A 19,386-nucleotide genomic window follows, 5' to 3' on the forward strand; every position below is an offset into this window, starting at 1 on the left:
CCACCCAGCCGGGTCACCTGTGTCTGCGGCTGTGGGGACACCCCGCGGGCTCCCTGGGAAACGGACCGCACAGCACAGCACAGGCGGGTTCCTGGTGCTGTGCCCGTGGTGGTTCATCCCTGTGGCCGTGGGTGTCAGGCCTTGATACGACAGACACAAAACCTGGGGAGGGACGTGACCACAGTAAAACGCTTAAAGATAATGAGCTAGCAGACTTGATTTACTCTTTATTTAAAAATACACATGGCTGCTGTCTTTTCTCCAGTTCAGCTAGGACGGGCTTCAATATCTCTATTAATTCTAATTACAATATGTGACAAAAATTAAGGGGGGAAAGCTTTATTTTTACAGTGAAAGCGCCTCATCTCACTGATGGGGTTTCACCCGCGTCCGAGCTGGTCCCAGGATCCGTGGTCCCTTCCGGGAATTCCCCGGTGCCGGCACAAGGTCCCAGAGACCCTGGGGACCACGGCAGGTCAGGCAGATCATCCCGTCCTCGTCGCCAGAACATGATACCGGAAAGTCGGCAAACAGACTCGCTATCACTGTTTTGAAAGTGTTAAACAGCAGGCACTTCTATTACAGCGCGCTGGGCACTCGGGGGATCGCTCCTCTAATCCAGCGTGCGTTCCGCTTTCCTCTGGTTTTACATATTGTGGAACTCCTCAAACAGTGAACATGTCAACCAACGTCACAGACGTCTCGTGCCCTTTCACCAGCGTGCAGCAGCAACGAGAAATCCGGAATGAGCGCGTACAGAAACACGTACGTATTTACCCCATTCAGAACAACGCGTTACCCCAGCTGGCCGTACTTCACTGGCAGCAATCCCTCCTGCATTCACACCCTCTGTGCACGGCACGGGTGCCGACTGCTGGCAGTCAGGGCAGGACATAAGAACGCTCCTGGCCTGATCCACTGTCATTTGAAATTGTCGTTTTAACGCCTTTGCACTCTGGTGAAAGGATTCATGTGATCATTTAGCTTGCTGCAAGGCTTCAGGCACAGTGAGCAGCACAGCTTGTGCATCGGCCCTCCTATTGCCTTCCGCAAGAGGTCCTGGAAGGGCCGTGCGAGAGCGGGTGTGCATTGCATAAAAACCATGATGTCTGTGATTTATTAGAAACCATAGCATTCTCAATTCAGCCATCAAAAGAGGATTGTCCTCTTCCTTAAGAAAAGAAGCTTCCAGGTGGTTAAGTACGCCAGCTGCATAATACGAGCCAGTTCCAACATTCAAAGGTTTGTTGCAGAACACCTCACAGCGATCCCAACAGCTGTCAGCTCAAGAACTTGTTGGACCCTTGGTCTCTTTCTCTACCTTGTGTTTGCAGCACTGGGTATCTGAGTTCAGCCACGTCATTACAACTCACGTGAGCGACCAGAGCCATCAGTAATTACAGTCTTGTCGCTTACTGGTCGTTGCTGACAGCAGCGTTTGCTGCACAACGGTAAATTACCAGTTTCAGCCCACACTTTATGTTGAGGGTAATAAACTGATATGTTCCCTGGGTATGTTGCCAATGCAATCTGGAAATTCACATCCTCAGTTAATTACCATTGCGAATTCTCCTTTGTCGTAGGAATAAATACACCTTCAGGTCTATCCCACACATAGCATATAAACATTCTCTGCCTTTACTTATCGGTTTTGCATACATTTCTTTTATTATCCAAACTGTTTTCATTGGTGTGTGAGCTAGAAAAACCCATACGGCCACAGTCACCTTTCTCCCTCCTTGAGCTCTCCTGACCTGCGGTTCCACCACCGGTGTCTTCTTCCCTGATCCCTCCTGACCGGCAGGTGCGCTCCAACCCTCTGTATCCATCACTCTGCCTCCTTCCTCGCTTTTCCTTTGCACGCTGCTCCCCTAAGAGAAACACACGGAGGACTGAGCTACAGCAGCAGGGACAGATTATGATAGACAAAAGATGTGTTACTGGCAGCAACTTTGGTGGGAACACAAAATACATCGCTTATGTAATGTCTAACCTAGCTAATCAGCAAATGCTTGAGCGAGCTTCATAGCGAGTATAAACGCAAACCTGAGTTTGTAATTAATGTCTCTCACGGCACCTTACCGTGAGTCCACGCCCGACTCGCTACACTCTTCCTCGCAGGCTCACCGTCTTCCTCTGCTTCCTTTTTCCTTCGCACGCTGCTCCACCTGAAGAGAAACACACGAAGGACTGAGCTACACCAGCCCACGGGCACTACAGTCAGACAGGGGACAAGTCTGGGGGCTGACACCCCCCCACACCCCACAGCGCGCCCACCTTGCCTTGGCCCCGGCCCCCCGCACACGCCTTAGAGATGTCACAGCTCAGTACAAACGCCCACGGTCCTCACCTGCTCTTTGGTCCTTGCTGGACCCCAATGTCCCGGGTTAGAGATGTCACAGCTCAGTACAAACGCCCACGGTCCTCACCTGCTCTTTGGTCCTTGCTGGACCCCAATGTCCCGGGTTAGAGATGTCACAGCTCAGTACAAACGCCCACGGTCCTCACCTGCTCTTTGGTCCTTGCTGGACCCCAATGTCCCGGGTTAGAGATGTCACAGCTCAGTACAAATGCCCACGGCCCTCACCTGCTCTTTGGTCCTTGCTGGACCCCAGTGTCACAGGTTAGAGATGTCACAGCTCAGTACAAACGCCCACAGTCCTCACCTGCTCTTTGGTACTTGCTGGACCCCAATGTCACGGGTCAGAGATGTCACAGCTCAGTACAAATGCCCACGGTCCTCACCTGCTCTTTGGTACTTGCTGGACCCCAATGTCACGGGTCAGAGATGTCACAGCTCAGTACAAACGCCCACAGTCCTCACCTGCTCTTTGGTACTTGCTGGACCCCAATGTCACGGGTTAGAGATGTCACAGCTCAGTACAAACGCCCACAGTCCTCACCTGCTCTTTGGTACTTGCTGGACCCCAATGTCACGGGTCAGAGATGTCACAGCTCAGTACAAATGCCCATGGTCCTCACCTGCTCTTTGGTACTTGCTGGACCCCAATGTCACGGGTTAGAGATGTCACAGCTCAGTACAAATGCCCACGGCCCTCACCTGCTCTTTGGTCCTTGCGGAGGTCACGTCGCTGTGCCCCAGGGCACTGGCCTGCACGGCCCTGCCCGGCAGCGGGAGCCTCTGGAGCTGCCGGCTGGTTCTCCAGCTTTAGGGTCACCCGCAGCAGCCCGCTCTCCTCAGCTCTGCACACCCAGCCAGTTGCGCCGCCCAGGCAAAGTCAGCTTCACCCTCTGCCCTACACCTCACCTGCAAACAGCCAACTCTTCAACTGACAACCGCCCAAAACCACCCACAAACCCTCCAAATCTCAGCCTTTCGCTTTCAGCTGCTGCCTCTGGTGCATCTCACAGACAAGCTCCAAAATCCCCTCATCCTGCAATAACACTCCAGCACTGATCGCCTGCGGGAACAACCGCCACAATACCATGCAAACACCAACCAGTTCTGGCACGGAAATATCGCTTTCTCCTCCAGATTCCACCTACACCAACTGCTGACAAACACACGCTGTCCTCACCAAAGCCAAACGCTGCGACAACCAGCGACAACTCAAATCAAAAACAAGATTTTAGAGCAGACACTTGGGCAGGCTCTGCTCGTAAAAAGAAAAGGGGGAAGATGTCAGGGATTGGCTCAAGGAGCGTGGACATGAGTCCACCGAGCAGCTGTACGAGCAGAGCCCATTCTAGCTGACATAAGTAGGCCTTAGTTAGCTTGTCTATTAGGCCGTGGGAAAGGGGGGAACGGAAAAGTACTGACTAAGGCAGGGTCAGGATATCCTTGAAGAGATAAGAGTCAGAAGAATGCGGGATGCGCATAGCTAGCTAAACCCAAGTAGGTGGAGTAAGTAAATGTAACCTTTTAGTGCTTAGCCTATTAGATAGAGACAAGTATGCATAATTATGGTATTTGGTATAAATACACGCTATCTCGGGCAATAAAGTTGAATCATGCTTTATCACTCACACTGAGTCGGCCTGCATGTTCCCCTCAGCCGCGTACTCGCATAGTGCCATCCCGTCCTGAGCTACCGCAGCATCGCCCACCGCGGCCTCCCCGACGCCATCTCCTCCCTGAGGCACCTCAGCCTTTCCCACCAAAGCCCCCCCCGATGTCACCCCTCCCTGAGGCACCTCAGCCTTTCCCGCCAAAGCCTCCTCGATGTCACCCCCTCCCTGAGGTCCCTCAGCCTTTCCCGCCAAAGCCTCCTCGATGTCTCCCCCTCCCTGAGGTCCCTCAGCCTTTCCCGCCAAAGCCTCCCCGATGTCTCCCCCTCCCTGAGGTCCCTCAGCCTTTCCCGCCAAAGCCTCCCCGATGTCTCCCCCTCCCTGAGGTCCCTCAGCCTTTCCCGCCAAAGCCTCCCCGATGTCTCCCCCTCCCTGAGGTCCCTCAGCCTTTCCCGCCAAAGCCTCCTCGATGTCACCCCCTCCCTGAGCTCCCTCAGCCTTTCCCGCCCAAGCTCCTTCCGCGCCGTCCCGCCCTCAGGCTCCTCGGCCGCTCCCCCCGTTCCCGGCCCCTCCTCACGGCAGGGCCCCCCCCCACCCCTGGCGCCCCCACGGCGGCCCCGGCCCCGCCCGCGCCGCTCCCGACCCGGCGCTGCCCCCTCCCGCTCGCTTTCCTCCCTCTGCCCTGTGGCACCACGGGCTCCCCCCTCCGCCCCACGGCCCCGCCCGAGCCCCGCGCAGCGCTCAGCCCGGGGCTCCCTTCCCTCACAGCCGCCCGCGTGTTTCCCCCTCGCCCCTTGCCCGGCCCGGGGCCGCGCTCTTGCGGCTGGCTGCCCCTCGCCTTCCTCCTGCCGAACCCAGCCCGTCCCTCCCCCTCCAGCCGGCCCCCTCAGCCGGGACCGGGGCGGCCCCGTCCAGTCTCCCCGCTGTCCGCCCGCCCCTCGCTCACCGCCGGCCCCGCCGCTCCTCGCGCGCTGCTCCCGCCGCCGCACCGGCGGCACGCGCTCCTCGGCCCGCGCGCTTCTGCAGCGTGGCCCCGCCCATCCCGCGCAGGAGCCAATCCCGTCCGCGCCCGCCACCGGGCCCCGCCCCCCCTCCCGGCCCGGAGCCGCCGGCGGCGCAGAGCGGCGCTGTCCGCCCGCAGCGCGGCCCCGGCCCCGGCGGGTCAGCGGCAGCGGGGCCGGGAGCGCTCGGGCTGCGCCTGCCCGGGATGGCCCGGGACCGAGGGCTCCGCCGCCCGCCCGGGACCGAGGGCTCCGCCGCTGCAGCCCGTTTTGTGCCGTTTGCACCCCGGCTTACACGGCTGCAGCCTTCCTGCTGCTGCAGCTCACACATCTTTCTTCCTCCTAACCACACAGCAGGTCACACTCACACACGTTCCGTGCTCGTTGGCATAAGAATATCTGCATAAGAAATTACACACATGACAAAGATATACCACTGACCACAGCTTTCTGAGCTTTCAAGTTAAAGTTTCTGTAAATATCCATATTTAAATAAAACAGACAACAGCAGTAGAGATGCTACCTCTGTCGTCTTTGCTCAGAAAGAAGTGACAACACCAGAAAACACATTGGCAGCCGGTGCTTTGAACAGTGAAGGTGGGATGTACAAAAGTCTGATGAAACCAAACAGCCTGAGGTCTTTATCAAGCTGCAGATCTGCCAGGAATGCTGAAATGCAATATTCCACAATGGAACAGCCACTTAATATCAAATATAATCTCAAAGGTCCAAACCAGTATATTAAAAAGCTACCACTAAGTATTAGAAGGCCACTGCAAGATCTTATTGCTTTTTGAGTTAAATAATAATTTTTCAATAAACCAAAACCCAAACAGTTTCTGCAGTCTGTTGCTCATCCTCCCGTTCACTCACTAGCACTGCAGCGATCAGTTTTTACACAACGGGTCAACAAAGGCATTTAAAAAACCCCAAACAAAACTTATTGAAGCCCCCGCCCCCCCCCGCCCTCCCTGCCCCCCCTCACGCTGACCCCACGATCAGCACCTGGTGCGGGAGAGGAGCACAACTCGGCAGACAGAACCAGAAATGCGACTGCGGGGAGAAGGAAACACCAAAGTAGTTACAGCTTCCTTAACATCCCAAATCTGATGTCTTCCAAACCAAAGCACATCATCCTCGTTGTTTAAGAAGCAAAGCTGCTTTGTACGCGTCTGATCCTCACCCAGCTGAGCGGTTCTCAAGTCCGCTGAGTTCCGCTGTGCAGCCGCCCCCGCGTCTGCGTCCCCTTGTCTGGAGTCCCCAGTCGCGGGACAGTGAGTGGGGTTGGGCTCCAGTGATAAAGAAAAACACAAAGAGTCAAATTGGAAAAGTAATTAAAACAGAAAACCTGAAAGCCAGTTTAATTTTAATAACTTATTTTTACACTGCTATATGCATATGAAGTACAGGGGTCACGAACTCTGTTACTACCACATATGTGCCTTATTACATAAGCACAAGAAACAAGGAAGTAGCATTCCTTCTATTTTTGATGTAATGATGAGCTAATCCATCTCCTGAGACGGCCTGCAGACCTGATTTAGTATCTACACCGTGTTGTACTGCAGATAAATACCTCAGGTCAGCATTAATCGAAGACAATGTGCAGAAGGAGCAATATGCAGGTACTGTTGTTCCTTGCTGCCGGGGATTCCCAAGCACACCTCAGCTCCCGGCAGAGCTCACACCCGTGCAGCCGCAGGGCTGCGGAATTCAGGAGCGTTCAGAGACTGGGGCAGTTCCTTGGAGCGCAGCCTCCGTACCAACATCTCGCAACAACTGGTCGTTTTGTTTTCCTGGATATCCAGGGTTAGAAAACCAATGTTTCCACAGTGGTTCTCATCATCCTCAGTTAGGAAAGCCGTACCTTCCGTTACCTTTTCTAAGCACAAACGTTTCTGTTTTAATACACACCAAAGTGATTTGTGTCAAAGCCATAACAACATCTTTAGGCCATGGCATTTGATGGAGGACACACACTGAACCTATGGAATTATACGGAGAAAGCACAACCCTGACCTTTACAAGTGTTCAGATGCTTCTATGCCAAGGGTGTTTTTTGCAGGTTATATTCACCTTGTTTGAAAAAGTGACAATGCCCCACAAGCTTTGCTTTGGAGATACATCGCAGTGCACATCCGTTCCAGATGAGAACAGGTCTGTCCATTAAAAAAGATTCTTACAAACACCAGCCCTGCCTGAAACCATTCAGATAAAAGCCGCGGGCCTATGTGGGCTGTACGTGTGTGTGCACGAGGAGCCAAAGGGAAACCAGACACCCCAGGAGCCAGCCTCCGCCCAACGGTCGCCCCGGCACCGCCCCCGAGACGCGGCGGCCCCGCGCACGCGCAGTGCCAGCCCCGTGCCAGCCCCGCCCCGTGAGGGTTCGGACAGAAAGGCCGCGCGGGGGCGCGGGAGCGGCCGTGGCCGGGGCAGCGGAACGGGGTGCGCAGCGCCGGTTTGCACGACGTGCAGTCACCAACCGCCGAGTGCGAATGGGCGCGCGCTGTGCTCTCCGAAACACGAGTGGAGCGTCTGAACGTGATCTGTCCCGCATTCATTCCGCCATACCCCGCGGCTGGTTTAGCAGGAGTTTCACACGTGTTTTCTCCCTGCTCAAGAATTTAGACACCAAAAGATCCCAATAAAAACAATAATGCTTGTTTACATCTAGAATGGTCTTAAATATACGTCCTATGCATGTTATAGAACACTGTAACCCTGCTTTGTATATTAACATGTAATACACGCCACTAAAACCGTTTCCATTAACTGACTAGACAAAGTTTCCTCTGGAATTTGACACGGGCACTAAACCCGCTCCAAACCAAGCCCAGCTCTGCCAGGCAGCCCCACGAGCGCGGGGCTTGGGCTCTGGTTTGAGCCGGTGCCGCGCTCCCCGCGCCGGGCTGCAGTACCGCGCTGCGGCCACCGGGCGGCAGCACCAGCGACACCGGCGGGCGGCGCACGGGGAGCACCGGGGCGCCACCGCGCATGCACGGAGCCGCGGCTGAACGGGCGGGCGTGTGCGGGGGTGACCTGCACCGGGGCGACCACTCGGAAACACCCGCAGCAAACGAGTCACGCGCGACAACCCGCAACAGAGAATCCGCTCTGGAGAGCCACCCCACCTACAGAACCCCCCTCGGCGGAACCTCCCGGCGGCCCGTTCGAGCTCTCTAGTGCCCTATTTGCGTAGCCACGCCTCTGATTTGCATTTCCCCGCCCCATCTCGGCCCGCCCATCGTACCCATGCGCCCCGCCCCCCTCTTACGTATTGCAATCTGATTGGCAGGCTTCGAATCTCACTCTGCATTCTCTCCGCCCACTCGCCTCCCTGCCCCAGCCCCGAGGGGATTCGCGTATCCGGCGCGACGCTTTGTTCTGTTCTATTTCTACTCGACCCCATCTATTTCTATCTATTATTTCTATTAATTTTCGTTCTATTTCTTTTCCTCTTTTCTGTTTCTTTCCCTGCGAAGTGCAAACCACACGTGATCTCACAGATGTTCAGTGTAACCTGTAGCTGCTTTTGGTAAATATGAGCAGAACGTCACAGCACACAGCTTTCCAGCAACAGGAAGCAGAGAGTGTATTTAAAACAAAAAAGACACACAGCCCTGTAAGTCTATGTGACTAATTCTATTCAGTACGCTCTTACTTAAGTTAGACTACATGAAACCTAAACTGGGCCCACCCAGCGCCCGGTGAGCAGTGAAAACCGTCACCCCCGTCCCTCAGAGCTCGCAGCAGCGCCAGCTGCCGCGGTGGCGGGACAAAGCGCTCGGCTCGCACGCAGCCCGCCCCGCCCCCGCACGGTGCGGGTGCCGTTCCGCCCGGGGCAGCCCCGGCCCTTCCCTCGAGCGCCCCCGCCAGGGACACTTCCAGGGGAGGACGAGTTCCTTAATCCTTTCTGTAAACAGGATTTCTTTGCATTTTAAAAACCTTGTACATCACTGACATTGACTCTTATGTCTCTTTTTACACATGTATTTAGGGAATATCTTTGTTTCATATATATATATAAAATCTATTTCCACTATAATATATATCTACTTAGACATCTACACACTTGTGTACGTATTTACATGTATGTATCTGCTTAAACTTATACAGAATATTGTTTATGCTTATATACAACACTTACCTAGAATAGTTATACTTACGCACCTGTTTAGCCTCCTCTGTGGACACATCTTTTTAGACTTGCAGATGTTGGCGTACTGTTACAATCATATTATTACAATTATGTACATTTAGACAGATATCGATTCACACATGGATGTGACACGACGAGCAGGGACAGGTGGCTGCACGGCCCAGGCAAGAGGCACAGCCCCGACCTGCCCGGGAAACGCGCCACTGAAACCAGACAGAAAGAAAGGGCGTCAGAGCGCTCTGCCAAGTACTGGGAAAACACTCACAGCATCCAGTCCCCTTTTTAAGTGTCTAGAACAAATACCCATCTGCTTAAGTACACCTAATTACACGCTGTACCTACTCAGCAACTACTCATAACTATGGAAGTCAACATGTAAATTAGACCATTTTTTTGTTTCAAATTTCATTGATGATAGGAAAAACAGTGAGATAGAAGACATGGGTTTACTTAAAAATAAATAAATATCCCCATTCCTGCAGGACAGCATAAGGCTGCGAAAAAGGAGTGTCAGACCCGCTAACGCTTTTGGCTGCACTGCAGCACCCGGGGGAACACGTTTCTGTGACAGCTCGACCGTCACAACCGGGAACCCAAAGCCCAGCGGTGCCACCGACCTTCGCCAGGCCTGCCGTGCTGGGCCCCGTGGAAGGAAATGGACCTGGGTTGGCTGTTTCAAAGGAAATGAACAGTCCTGTTGCTGGTGAGGCCACTGCCGATCACATCACCCGGGAAGATCCACTCGGAGGGCAGGTTCATAAAACGCAGCTTCTAGGAATGAGGAATACTGCCGTTTTGGAAGGTTTCTTACCAACTGAAGTCAGAACTACACACTGTACGTTAAGAGAAAAAAGTCATTATTGAAACAATAACTCACCCAAACCACACCAGGACTCACTGCCACCAGTCACGAGGCTGAAAGCGCTTCTTGGGAACCCAGCAAATGCGCAGAACAAAACCGATGTGCCCAGGTGCCCGTATCTCAGTCAGAATAGCACTCAAAAAGCTAAGATACTTTACAAACCTGTTCACTGAAAAAGAACAAAGCGTTTGTCATTGAAGCAGGCTGCTTCTTCCGGACATCTGAACTCTTACAAACACCTCGTTTCCTCCTTTAGTACAAAATCATTTCCACTGTATCATTCAATAGTAAGTCCACAGAAACAGAAGATTACGCTTTCAGGAAGAGAAAATACACAGAGGGAGGTAAGCTCTGCACAGGTGTACCGTGCTCCGGAACAGACCTTACTCTTAGCACATGTGGCAAAATGTTTCGTATTAAAAATATAGGAGAGTCGGTGCATTCTTAATGTCAACTTTAAAGTCCACTCCACAAGTACCTTAGGAAAAATGCAGACACACGTCTTAGCCGTGCCTTGTACGGGCAGACCACTCCGGGTTCTTTCTGCCTGTCTTCACTTCTGTAGCAGAAGACGGGGCGACCGCAGCGAGACGGTGGCAGTGGACACCCAGCTGAAAGAGGAAAAAACCCTCCAGAACAAAGCTGGATAGGAATCTGACACTTCCTTTTTTCTTGCAAAGGCTACAGCTGAGTGGAGGAAAAGGTACTTTGCACCATCTTTAGTACAGTTGTTGGTACGGCCACTGGGGCGTTTGCGTGTTTTAGACAACCAGGCCGTTTTTTGACTCATTGGCAGCCTGAGTTCCCTAGAACGCACTTTCCCAGATACACACAGAACACAGACACGTATATCACCTAAGTATAGCCAAGATCTCCTTCCTCGCCCTGAATGTTGGTACTGAGGAGTCCAGCAGCCCGTGTGTCCTTGTGAACTGCCCCACTGAAAAAGAAAAAAAAACTATCTTTTGCAGGCCGTTTCTTCAAAGGGTAAAGATATTTTAAAATCGCAGTTATCTTTTCCAACAAAGTGATTTTGTGACTCCTTTGAAAAGGAGGGTAAGGAGCAGATCAGCTTGCCAGAGAAAGACAGGGACAGGGAGCAAGACAAGGTGACACAGAGAGAAAGGCAAAAGGGCCAGGGAGGCAGGGCAAAGGGAAGGAGAGGCCAAAATCAGAGACGGCGGGAAAAATCCTAAAATGGGCAGCGGGAAAGACAGCGGGAGAGAGGATGGAGACGGAGGAAGAAACCTGGGATGGCCAATAGGACAGGGAAGAATATGAGTGTGGGTAGGGAGCAGGGATACAGTGAGAAACAGCGGGACAGGGAGCAGCATTAAAGGTCAGAAAGAACAAGAGATTAACAGGAAGGAGGAATGGAACGCTGAGATGCTGAACAAAAAAACGCCAGCAACAGTGAGCGAGACAAACAAATAGAGAGAGAAGGACTAGGAAGGAAGGAGAGAGATAGGAAGGTGGGGAGAGAAGAGCTGTATGTACAGGCACAGGGAAGATAAGAACAGCAGGGTACGGGCCAGAGAAACTGGGGGGAAAAAAGAGACTGATGCAGATCAAGACAGAGACAGAAAAGGGAAAAACAGCTACAGAAGATGGAGCAGGACACAAAAATAAAGAGAAAAGGAGAGGTATAGGGAAGCAAAATTAAAAAATAATAATAATAAAAAAACCAAAAACCACCAAGGAGGGGCAGGGAGGCACTGAGACGTGCAAGTGGGGGACAAGGCCCTGAGGGCCAGGGACTCACAGCAGCTCTCGCTCTCGGCTGCTGGCAGGAGGCTTCTAACAGCTCAGACGCTCCCTCTCCTTCTCTCCTCCCTTCCTCTCCCGTAACTCGGGGCGCTCGGCCGTCCTCAGCCTAGGAGAACACACTGGGGTGTCAGGGCTCCCACGAGACGAGGCTGCGGGGACACGGCGCCGCGCTGGCGCGCTCGCCACGCAGCCGCCCCGCTCCAGGATACGCGCACGGGCCCTGCCACGCACGCCGGCGGCCCGGCCGGCTGCACGCCACGCAGAGGGACCCTTCGCCACCCGGAGAGAGGGGCTCTCTCTCTTGCCCGCCGCAGGAAGCAGACGTCGGGCCCACGGCCCCGCACTCCTTCCTCTTTGCCCCTCCCCAACCTCTCTGGAGCTGGGGGCGGCTGCACGGGGCGAGCGGGGCCGCGGGAGGAGGCTCAGGGGGAGCTCTGGACGCACCCGGCATCTGCCCCCGGCCGGCTGCCGCCTCCTGCTCCTCTGCCGGCCCGGGACCTCCGCGGGGGCTGCCCCGAGCCGCCTGCCGCCAGACCCCCGGGAGCCGGCCGGAGCGAGCGCTCCGTAGCGAGAGCTCCGCAGCCTCCCGTCCCTCGGCCGGGCAGCAGACATCCCGCACCCGCCCAAGGGGTCACTCGGCTCCCCTCTGCCTCGGCCCTCACCTGCCACCGGAACCGGCACCCACCGACGCCATGACGCCCCCAGACCCCGCACATGCGCGGGACGGCGCTTTGTAGAGGGGCCGGGCGGACACACCCCCGGGCTGCAGTACCGGCCACGGCCACCGGGCGGCAGCACCAGCGACAGCCGGTGGCACCGGCGGTGCGGTTCCCGCTTCTGGCGCCCGGCGCCCACCCGCACCTGCGGCGTTTGTTTTGTTTTGTTTTGTTTTGTTTTGTTTTGTTTTGTTTTGTTTTGTTTTGTTTTGTTTTGTTTTGTTTTGTTTTGTTTTGTTTTGTTTTGTTTTGTTTTGTTTTGTTTTGTTTGTTTTGTTTTGTGTTGTTTTGTTTTGTGTTGTTTTGTTGTTTCTCGCTTGTGTCGTATGTGCTGGGCATGTGTGGATGGCTGGCGCTACCTGAAGAGGCCTCAGCGGCAGCAGGGACATGTTCTACCTCAGCAATGGCATTCCTGACCCTGGGCGAGCCATGTTTCTCCATGCCTCAGTTTCTCTGCATGTAAACTGGGACTCCCATATCCCACAGAGACAGCATCAAATAAACTGGAGGGGTATTCTTTAGGATGTTACAGGAGAGGGATGTGGGGGCAGCACACCTGCGAGTGGTTTATCGTGAACCACTGCAGGTTTGCCTGCCGTACAAGCTATCCTGGTTTTGAGTCACGCTGCAGCCAGCCCCAGCATTTCGGCACAAACAAGCCGCTGGGGAGCCAGGCATCCTGCAGAGCCCTTTGTCCAAAAGCACTGCCTAACACTGGCACCCCCTCATTGACACCCGGGTCTTTCACTGCCTGCACCCGCCTCTTTGCCCAGATGGAATCAAAGGAGGGATGTCTGACCTGCCTGCACTGGTCACAGCTGGAACACATCCTCCTTGTTTACCCCAACACTCCCTTGTTGATCAGCGGCCGAAGCTCCAGTTCTTATCTCTTCTTGCTTCCATCCAAATTTCCGCTGCCTCCATTTAAACTCTCTCCCGAATGTCTCGCCTAGCTGACTTTAACTGTATTTTTACATAGAAGCAAACATTTCAGAGCTGATTTCACAGTTCTTAGAGGGGTAGAAATGTCATATGACAAAGGAATGGCTGCCAAATGTCAGTCAGTTTTCACATCATGTATTGGCAGAAGACAGAAGATGCTCAGAAAGAGAGAAGACACAAAATTCATTCTACCAGAAAAAACAGTACTGCTATCAGAGTGACCAGTGTCTGGTCTGATCAGCTTTCCATTCCACTCTTGTTCTCCTATGACAGGATTTTGTCCATGGATATTCTGTGATTGACAATCTGCTGAAGGAAGCTGATATTCAGGAGACTGTCCACCTCTCCCAACAGGCGGCGTGTCCACCTCTCCCAACAACAGGCGGTGTGTCACTGCTGGGGTAACGACACCCACTGTCTGCAGCTGTCTCACTGCAAAGCAGTAATTTTGTAATATTTTCACTGGCAGTCTTGTATCAGGATTATTCTTCCTTAGAACTTTAGATGTTGCAAATAAGTCAAATATAGATGCTAAAAATACTACCTTGCCAGCACAGTTTAAGCAAAAGAAGAAATAGATCGCTCAGAAAAGGCCAGGCTAATAGCCTTAGCAAAGTTAGAGTAAAGAAGTGGTTAAGGATCTAGATGATTTAATCCAGTTTTAAGAAAAGGTTTTACAGTGAGCAATTAGATGCTGTTTAAGGAATTAATCACTAATGGGTCATTAACTCTGACTGCTATTGTACAGTTAACAAGCCGAGGCAGGATTATTAGACTCAGCACCCAATTAAGAAGGAGAAGATATTTACAACAAAATGAACAAATGAGCTTTTAAAATGGAATGGGACAATTTGAAAGAAAGCACAGAAACACAGAAAACTAGACAGAGTACAAGACAGATACGAGTTTGTCTGTGCTTCTGTCCCCTCATTTGTTGGAAAAGTATTTACCTGTCTGTGACCACTTATGTTTAGCTGGTTAAATATTTCTTTTTAGCAATAAACGCACAGCTTTCCTTGAAGGACATAACTGCACGCAGTTGATCCATCACAAGATTCACGTTTACAATGTGTAACAAAAGACCTGCTTAATATGTCAATAGGAAGAACAATCACCATAGTTCGACATAATATTTCTTTTTCTGTTCACAAGCATTGCATGACAAGCTTAATAAAAGTGACTGGGTGTCTTCAGCAGCTGTTCGTGCTGTCCCGGCGCTGCGTTTTTATCTACTGTTAGTATTTGGGAATGTCACGTAACCAAGGGTCAGTGCTGGCTACAGCGCTGATCAAAAGCTGAGGGGGTCTTCCCGATGGTGCCACAACGCGGAAGAGCGCTACTGAAATCTCGGGGTTTAGTCACGAGCAATAAGCACAGGTAAGAGCTCTTGGAACAGTTAAACGTGCTCACGTGCAGGACGGCACTCAGAGCTGCAGCTGCACTGCAGCCAAGGAACGACGGTGGGGCTGTTGCAGCCCCGAGGAGGACGAGCGAGCAGCGCCCGAGCGGCGTGCTGTGACACGGCGCGGGTGCGCGGCGCTCCTCCAGCGCACCCGCGGCCCCCCGAGCTGTGCCTCCCGCGAGCCTTGGTGCTGCACACAAAGCTCACCTGTGAAAGCACCACTGGAATAAGACCTAAGAACTGAAGCAATGCAGCTTTTGTCCTCCTCCCCCCTCCCCGCAGAAGTTTACTCAGGTCTCCTTACTAGAAGTTAGCAAAGTATTTCCCTGGTCCCAACAGCGAGAGCACTTTCTTTTCCTGACAGCACGGCGGGGCACCGCCACGGGCACAGGTGGAGTGGCACCTACAGGCCCGGAGCCCGGCGGGAGGATCCGGCCCAAGCAGGGTTACATCCTCCCGAATTCAGCGGGGGCCAGTCCTGGGCCCCCCTGCGCTCCCCTGGCCCAGCACTCAGGGAAGGAAACCCTGGGGGGCCCGGGCACAGCGTGTGCTCTGGTCCAGAGACGCAGGATGGATCTGCAGGGAGGCTGGGAGAGAGGAAAAGGCGTTTTAAAATAGAAGGATTCCTATTATTATCTGTAAAGAAGCTCTCCAGACAATAGATGGGGGCTGCTGCGGAGAAGGCTGTGAAGGGATGTTTAGAAACTGCTGTCTAAGGTTAAAAAGCTCTCTGAAGTGAAGCTGAACAAAGCTGACATACTTGTTTCTGACAGGACTCTTAAAAGGTACGCACAGATTGTGAAAATATAATTAGATGTCAGCCTTTGTCTGGCCACAACGAGTGGGAAATGGTGAAAGGAGAGGCCTCCCAGTCTGCATTGAATCATCCCTAGGACACAATGAGGCCGCTTGTGCATCCTTCTCTCTTCCCTAATGAGAAACGTTAATTGCCACAACCTCCAGAGTGTGTAGAGCACCCTGTGCACAGTGGAGGAGAAGGGGTGTTTCATTACAGCTTCTCAGCCCCATTACAGGCAGTAACGGAGATAATGGAAAATAAAGATGCTGCAGTTTTAGTTTCGGCAGCTTGGCAAGGGGCATTGGGTGGGTGGAGAAACGAGCGCGGCCCAGCGCCATGGCAGCCTCGGGGGCTGCGCCGGGCAGGACGCGACCGGCGGGCCCCGGCTCCAGCTCCGGCCACCTCAGCGGGCACCCAGGGCACTGTCGGCTGCTGCCGCTCCCCCCACGGGCAGCTGGGCTGCGGCGGCACGGGGACCCGCAGCACCTGCTGGTCCCTTCTGGGGAGGCAGCGAGGGCCAGGGGGACGGCGCTGACCCCGGCCCGCTGGGGCAGGGGTGGGCAAACCGCATCCGAAACCCCGGGGCTGCCCCGCACAGGCAGCTGTGGGAGTGCTGCGCCCCTCCCCGAGCCGGGAGCCCCGACCCGGCTGCGCCCCCCACCATCAGCTGCAGCCCCCAGCGCTAACAGCCAGTCGTGGCGGGGTCCTGCTGCAGGAAGGGGCAGGAGGAGGGCCCTGTCTCATCTCTACATGTCACAGGCAGCGGAGGGTCTGGCCCGAGCAGCCCATCTGGGTGCAGAAACACGATGCATGGCCTTCATGCAGGTCATGCTATTTAACGGTGCAAAAGCAGAAAACCCTCCCCAGGTAACACAGGCCTTGGTTCCCAGCCACCTTACACAGCTCTTCGCCCTACTGCAGCTTTTATTGCAACTAAAGCGTCCAGCCAAGGAGGGAGAGCAAAAGAGATTGTTTTCCTAAGCTATAATCAGGCCACTGACTCTGCAGAGCATGTGGAAAAGGGAATTAAAAGGACCACAAAACACAAAGCAAGTCAAGGCGTGGGGGCAAGGCTGGTGCAAGGGACAGCCCTCCTTTTCCTGACTGTCCCGGAGAGCCAGAGCAGGGCAAGGGTGTCTCTTGGTCACGCCAGAACCAGCCTTCCCTGTGGGTTTCTCCCACCCAGATGCTGAAGAGGGAGTTCAGATTGTCTGCCAGGGTTTGCCGATGGACTGGATGTGCTCCTTGGCCTTCATCCGCAAGGCGGCAATGCTGGTGTTGCGTGGGTCTGCCTCATCCAAGGGGAACTTGTCCACAAAGGTGGCCCCGCACTGGTAAGGCGGTGGTGGCCCCATGGCTCCCAGGGGCTGCAATGCGTGGGTCACCGCCGGAGAGTTCAGGAAGGGCGGTGGCGTGTAGCTGCCGGGCAGGCTCTGTGGCGAGGCCACAAAGCCGGGCAGGGTCTGCAGGGCTGTGCTGCTGGGCACAGGGGGGCTGAGCCACGTCTCCAGGGGAAGGTTGCTGCTGAGAGGACCCATAGGTGTTGCCTGCGGTGAGCGGTTGAAGGAGAGGATGGGTGAGTCCTGCAGCTTCATGGAGGTGACTTCCAGCTTCTCCTGCCGCCTCCACTTGGCCCGTCTGTTCTGAAACCAGACCTGCAAGCACAGCCCTGTTAGCTGGGCCACAGGGCGGCACGGCAGAGCCGCTGCCCCCACGCGGGGGGCACACACAAAATGAAGCGAGCGGAACACGATGGAACAGCAGACAGCGCGCTGTGCCGAGCCCGGGCAGGAGCGGGTTCAGCGGTGCTGCCCCGCGGGCTCGGCAGCCCCGCAGCCCCTCGCCCGGCGGAAGCAGCACGGCGAGAGCCCGGCCGCGGAGCCGGCCCGCCCTGCCCGGCACATACCGGCTTCGGCTGCCCCGGGCCGCGACACGCCAGCCACCGGGCAGCGGCGCTGACGACGTGGCCAGCGGCCGGAGGTGCCGGGCCGCGGCCCGACCCCGCGGCTGCCGAGCGGAAAATAGCCCCGGGCTCCGCGGCGTCCCGCTGGCCGCGCCGGGCCGGGGCCGGCGCGTCGGGGCCGGGGGATCGGGGCAGCCGCAGCCGCGCCCGGCGCTCCGGCGGCGCCCCGTGGGGCTGCTCGGCCACGCACCGGCCCTCGCCAGCGCTGCCGGGCTGGGTTCACGGCCCCGCGGGCCGGGACAGCGGGGCCGTCCGCGCTCCGGGGCGGTGCTGCTCCGGCCGCCGAGCGTGCACGTCCACGCCGGGCCGGGGACTCCCGGCACCGGAAACTCGGGGCTGCGCCGGGCCGAGCCGGACTGTGCCGCGCCGTGCCGATAGCTCCCGGCGCCGGGAGCGCGGGGCTGCGCCGCGCTGGGCAGGGCTGTGCTGTGCGCGGGGTGCCGGTGCCGGGAACGCGGCGTTACCTGCACGCGGACCTCGGGCAGGTTGACCTTCATGGCGAGCTCCTCCCGGCTGTACACGTCGGGGTAGTGGGACTTCTCGAAGGCGCGCTCCAGCTCGTGGAGCTGGTACGTGGTGAAGGTGGTGCGGTTCCGCCGGTGCTTCTTCTTGGGCTGCTCCTCGTCCGACGGCTTCCCCTCGCCGCTGCTGCCGGCGGGCAGCTCGGGGCTGGCGCTGCCGGGGCAGTACGGCTCTGGGAAGGGAAGACAGGCGGGTCACCGGGAGGGCGATCTCCCCGCGGGGCCCGCCCGAGGGCGCGGAGGAGAGGCGCCCGCCCGCCCGCCACCCGGCGCCTCTCGCCCGCCGCGCTAACCTTGGAAGCGCTCGGCGCGGCCCTGGGGCTCAGCCGGCGGCGGCTCCCCGGGCATCTTGGGGAGGCAGTGCCGGGGACCCCGCCTGTCCGCCTCCTTGGCGCTGCCGGCGCTGCCGTCGGGCGGGAAGGGGCCCAGCAGGCCGTCCTCCTTGGTGAACCCCAGGATGGCCTCGATGCTGTGCAGCCTCGACGGGTTCCCCCCGGGGCTCCGCGCCGCCTGAGCGGACAGCGAGAAGGCGCCGTCGGCCATGGCGAGCAGGGCGCCGGGAGGGTGCATGGGGCGGCCGGCCCGGGGCCCCGGCACGGCGCTGCGGTCCCGCCCGGCCCCGGGGCGGCGCGGGCAGCTCTGGCACGGCGCCGCCCGGCAGGCTGGCCTCCTTGGGGCGGGGGAGGAGTGCCGGGGGGCGGTGGGCGAAAGGGAAGGCGAGGCCCCCGCGCCTCTCCGGCATGGCGGGGGAGGCAGGGCATCCCCAGGGCCCCGTCGGCAGAGCCCGCTGCCCCCCCGCCGGCCGCCCCGCCCCGCCCCGCCGGCCGCGGCCCCAGACGGCGCCGGGCGATGCCATCCGGGGCCCTCGAGGCGGGGCGGCCGCTGCCGGGGGCTGGCCCAGGCCGAGCGCCCCGCCGAGCCCCGCAACCGAAGCCCCGAGGTCGGGGCCGCGCTGCCGGGGCCGAGCGCCGTCTGAAATCGTCGTGAGGCCGGCGGCTGCTGGTGCGCCGGGCACGGGGGGACCAAGCCGGCACGCCGGGCACGGGGGGACCAAGCCGGCACGCAGTGCCCGGGAGGGCGGGAGCCGCTTGCCGCGGGAGCGGCGGACGGGCCCGGGAAAGGGGGCTCCATGGAGGGGCTGGGGAGGGGCGGGAGTCCCGGGGGTTCCGGGATAGAGGACGGTGTGTCCCCGGCGCAGTGCCGTGTGCTGTGGGCTTCAGGAGCTGCTTTGAATTGACAGGTCCAGGCTGCGTCCATCCCAGGCATTTTTTGAGTGCATGGGTCT

The 19,386-nt window shown here is 56.7% G+C and overlaps 1 protein-coding gene and 1 long non-coding RNA gene across 12 annotated transcripts; both read right to left on the reverse strand.

The window, feature by feature from the left end:
* Positions 1-207: 207 nt before the first annotated feature.
* On the reverse strand, positions 208-6,147 carry LOC135577021 (uncharacterized). Of its 10 annotated transcripts, none has more exons than XR_010468619.1 (4): positions 5,976-6,147; positions 5,266-5,369; positions 2,083-2,168; positions 208-1,871 (listed from the first exon to the last, which is right to left on the reverse strand). It is a non-coding gene; the product is annotated as an uncharacterized LOC135577021 (long non-coding RNA). The 10 variants fall into 10 exon arrangements; XR_010468618.1 differs by having other exon boundaries at positions 5,266-5,639; XR_010468621.1 differs by lacking the exon at positions 5,266-5,369.
* A 10,376-nt stretch (positions 6,148-16,523) lies between these two features.
* LOC135577018 (retinal homeobox protein Rx2) lies at positions 16,524-18,911 on the reverse strand. Of its 2 annotated transcripts, none has more exons than XM_065044479.1 (3): positions 18,395-18,911; positions 18,057-18,274; positions 16,524-17,272 (listed from the first exon to the last, which is right to left on the reverse strand). In XM_065044479.1, exons 1-3 carry the CDS (start codon positions 18,669-18,671, stop codon positions 16,820-16,822), a joined length of 948 nt encoding a protein of 315 aa, XP_064900551.1. In that variant the 5' UTR covers positions 18,672-18,911; the 3' UTR covers positions 16,524-16,819. The 2 variants fall into 2 exon arrangements, with proteins under 2 accessions (XP_064900551.1, XP_064900550.1); XM_065044478.1 differs by having other exon boundaries at positions 18,045-18,274; positions 18,395-18,903.
* Positions 18,912-19,386: the final 475 nt, after the last annotated feature.

The sequence above is a fragment of the Columba livia genome, chromosome W (genome assembly GCF_036013475.1).
Source record: "Columba livia isolate bColLiv1 breed racing homer chromosome W, bColLiv1.pat.W.v2, whole genome shotgun sequence".
NCBI lineage: Eukaryota > Metazoa > Chordata > Aves > Columbiformes > Columbidae > Columba > Columba livia.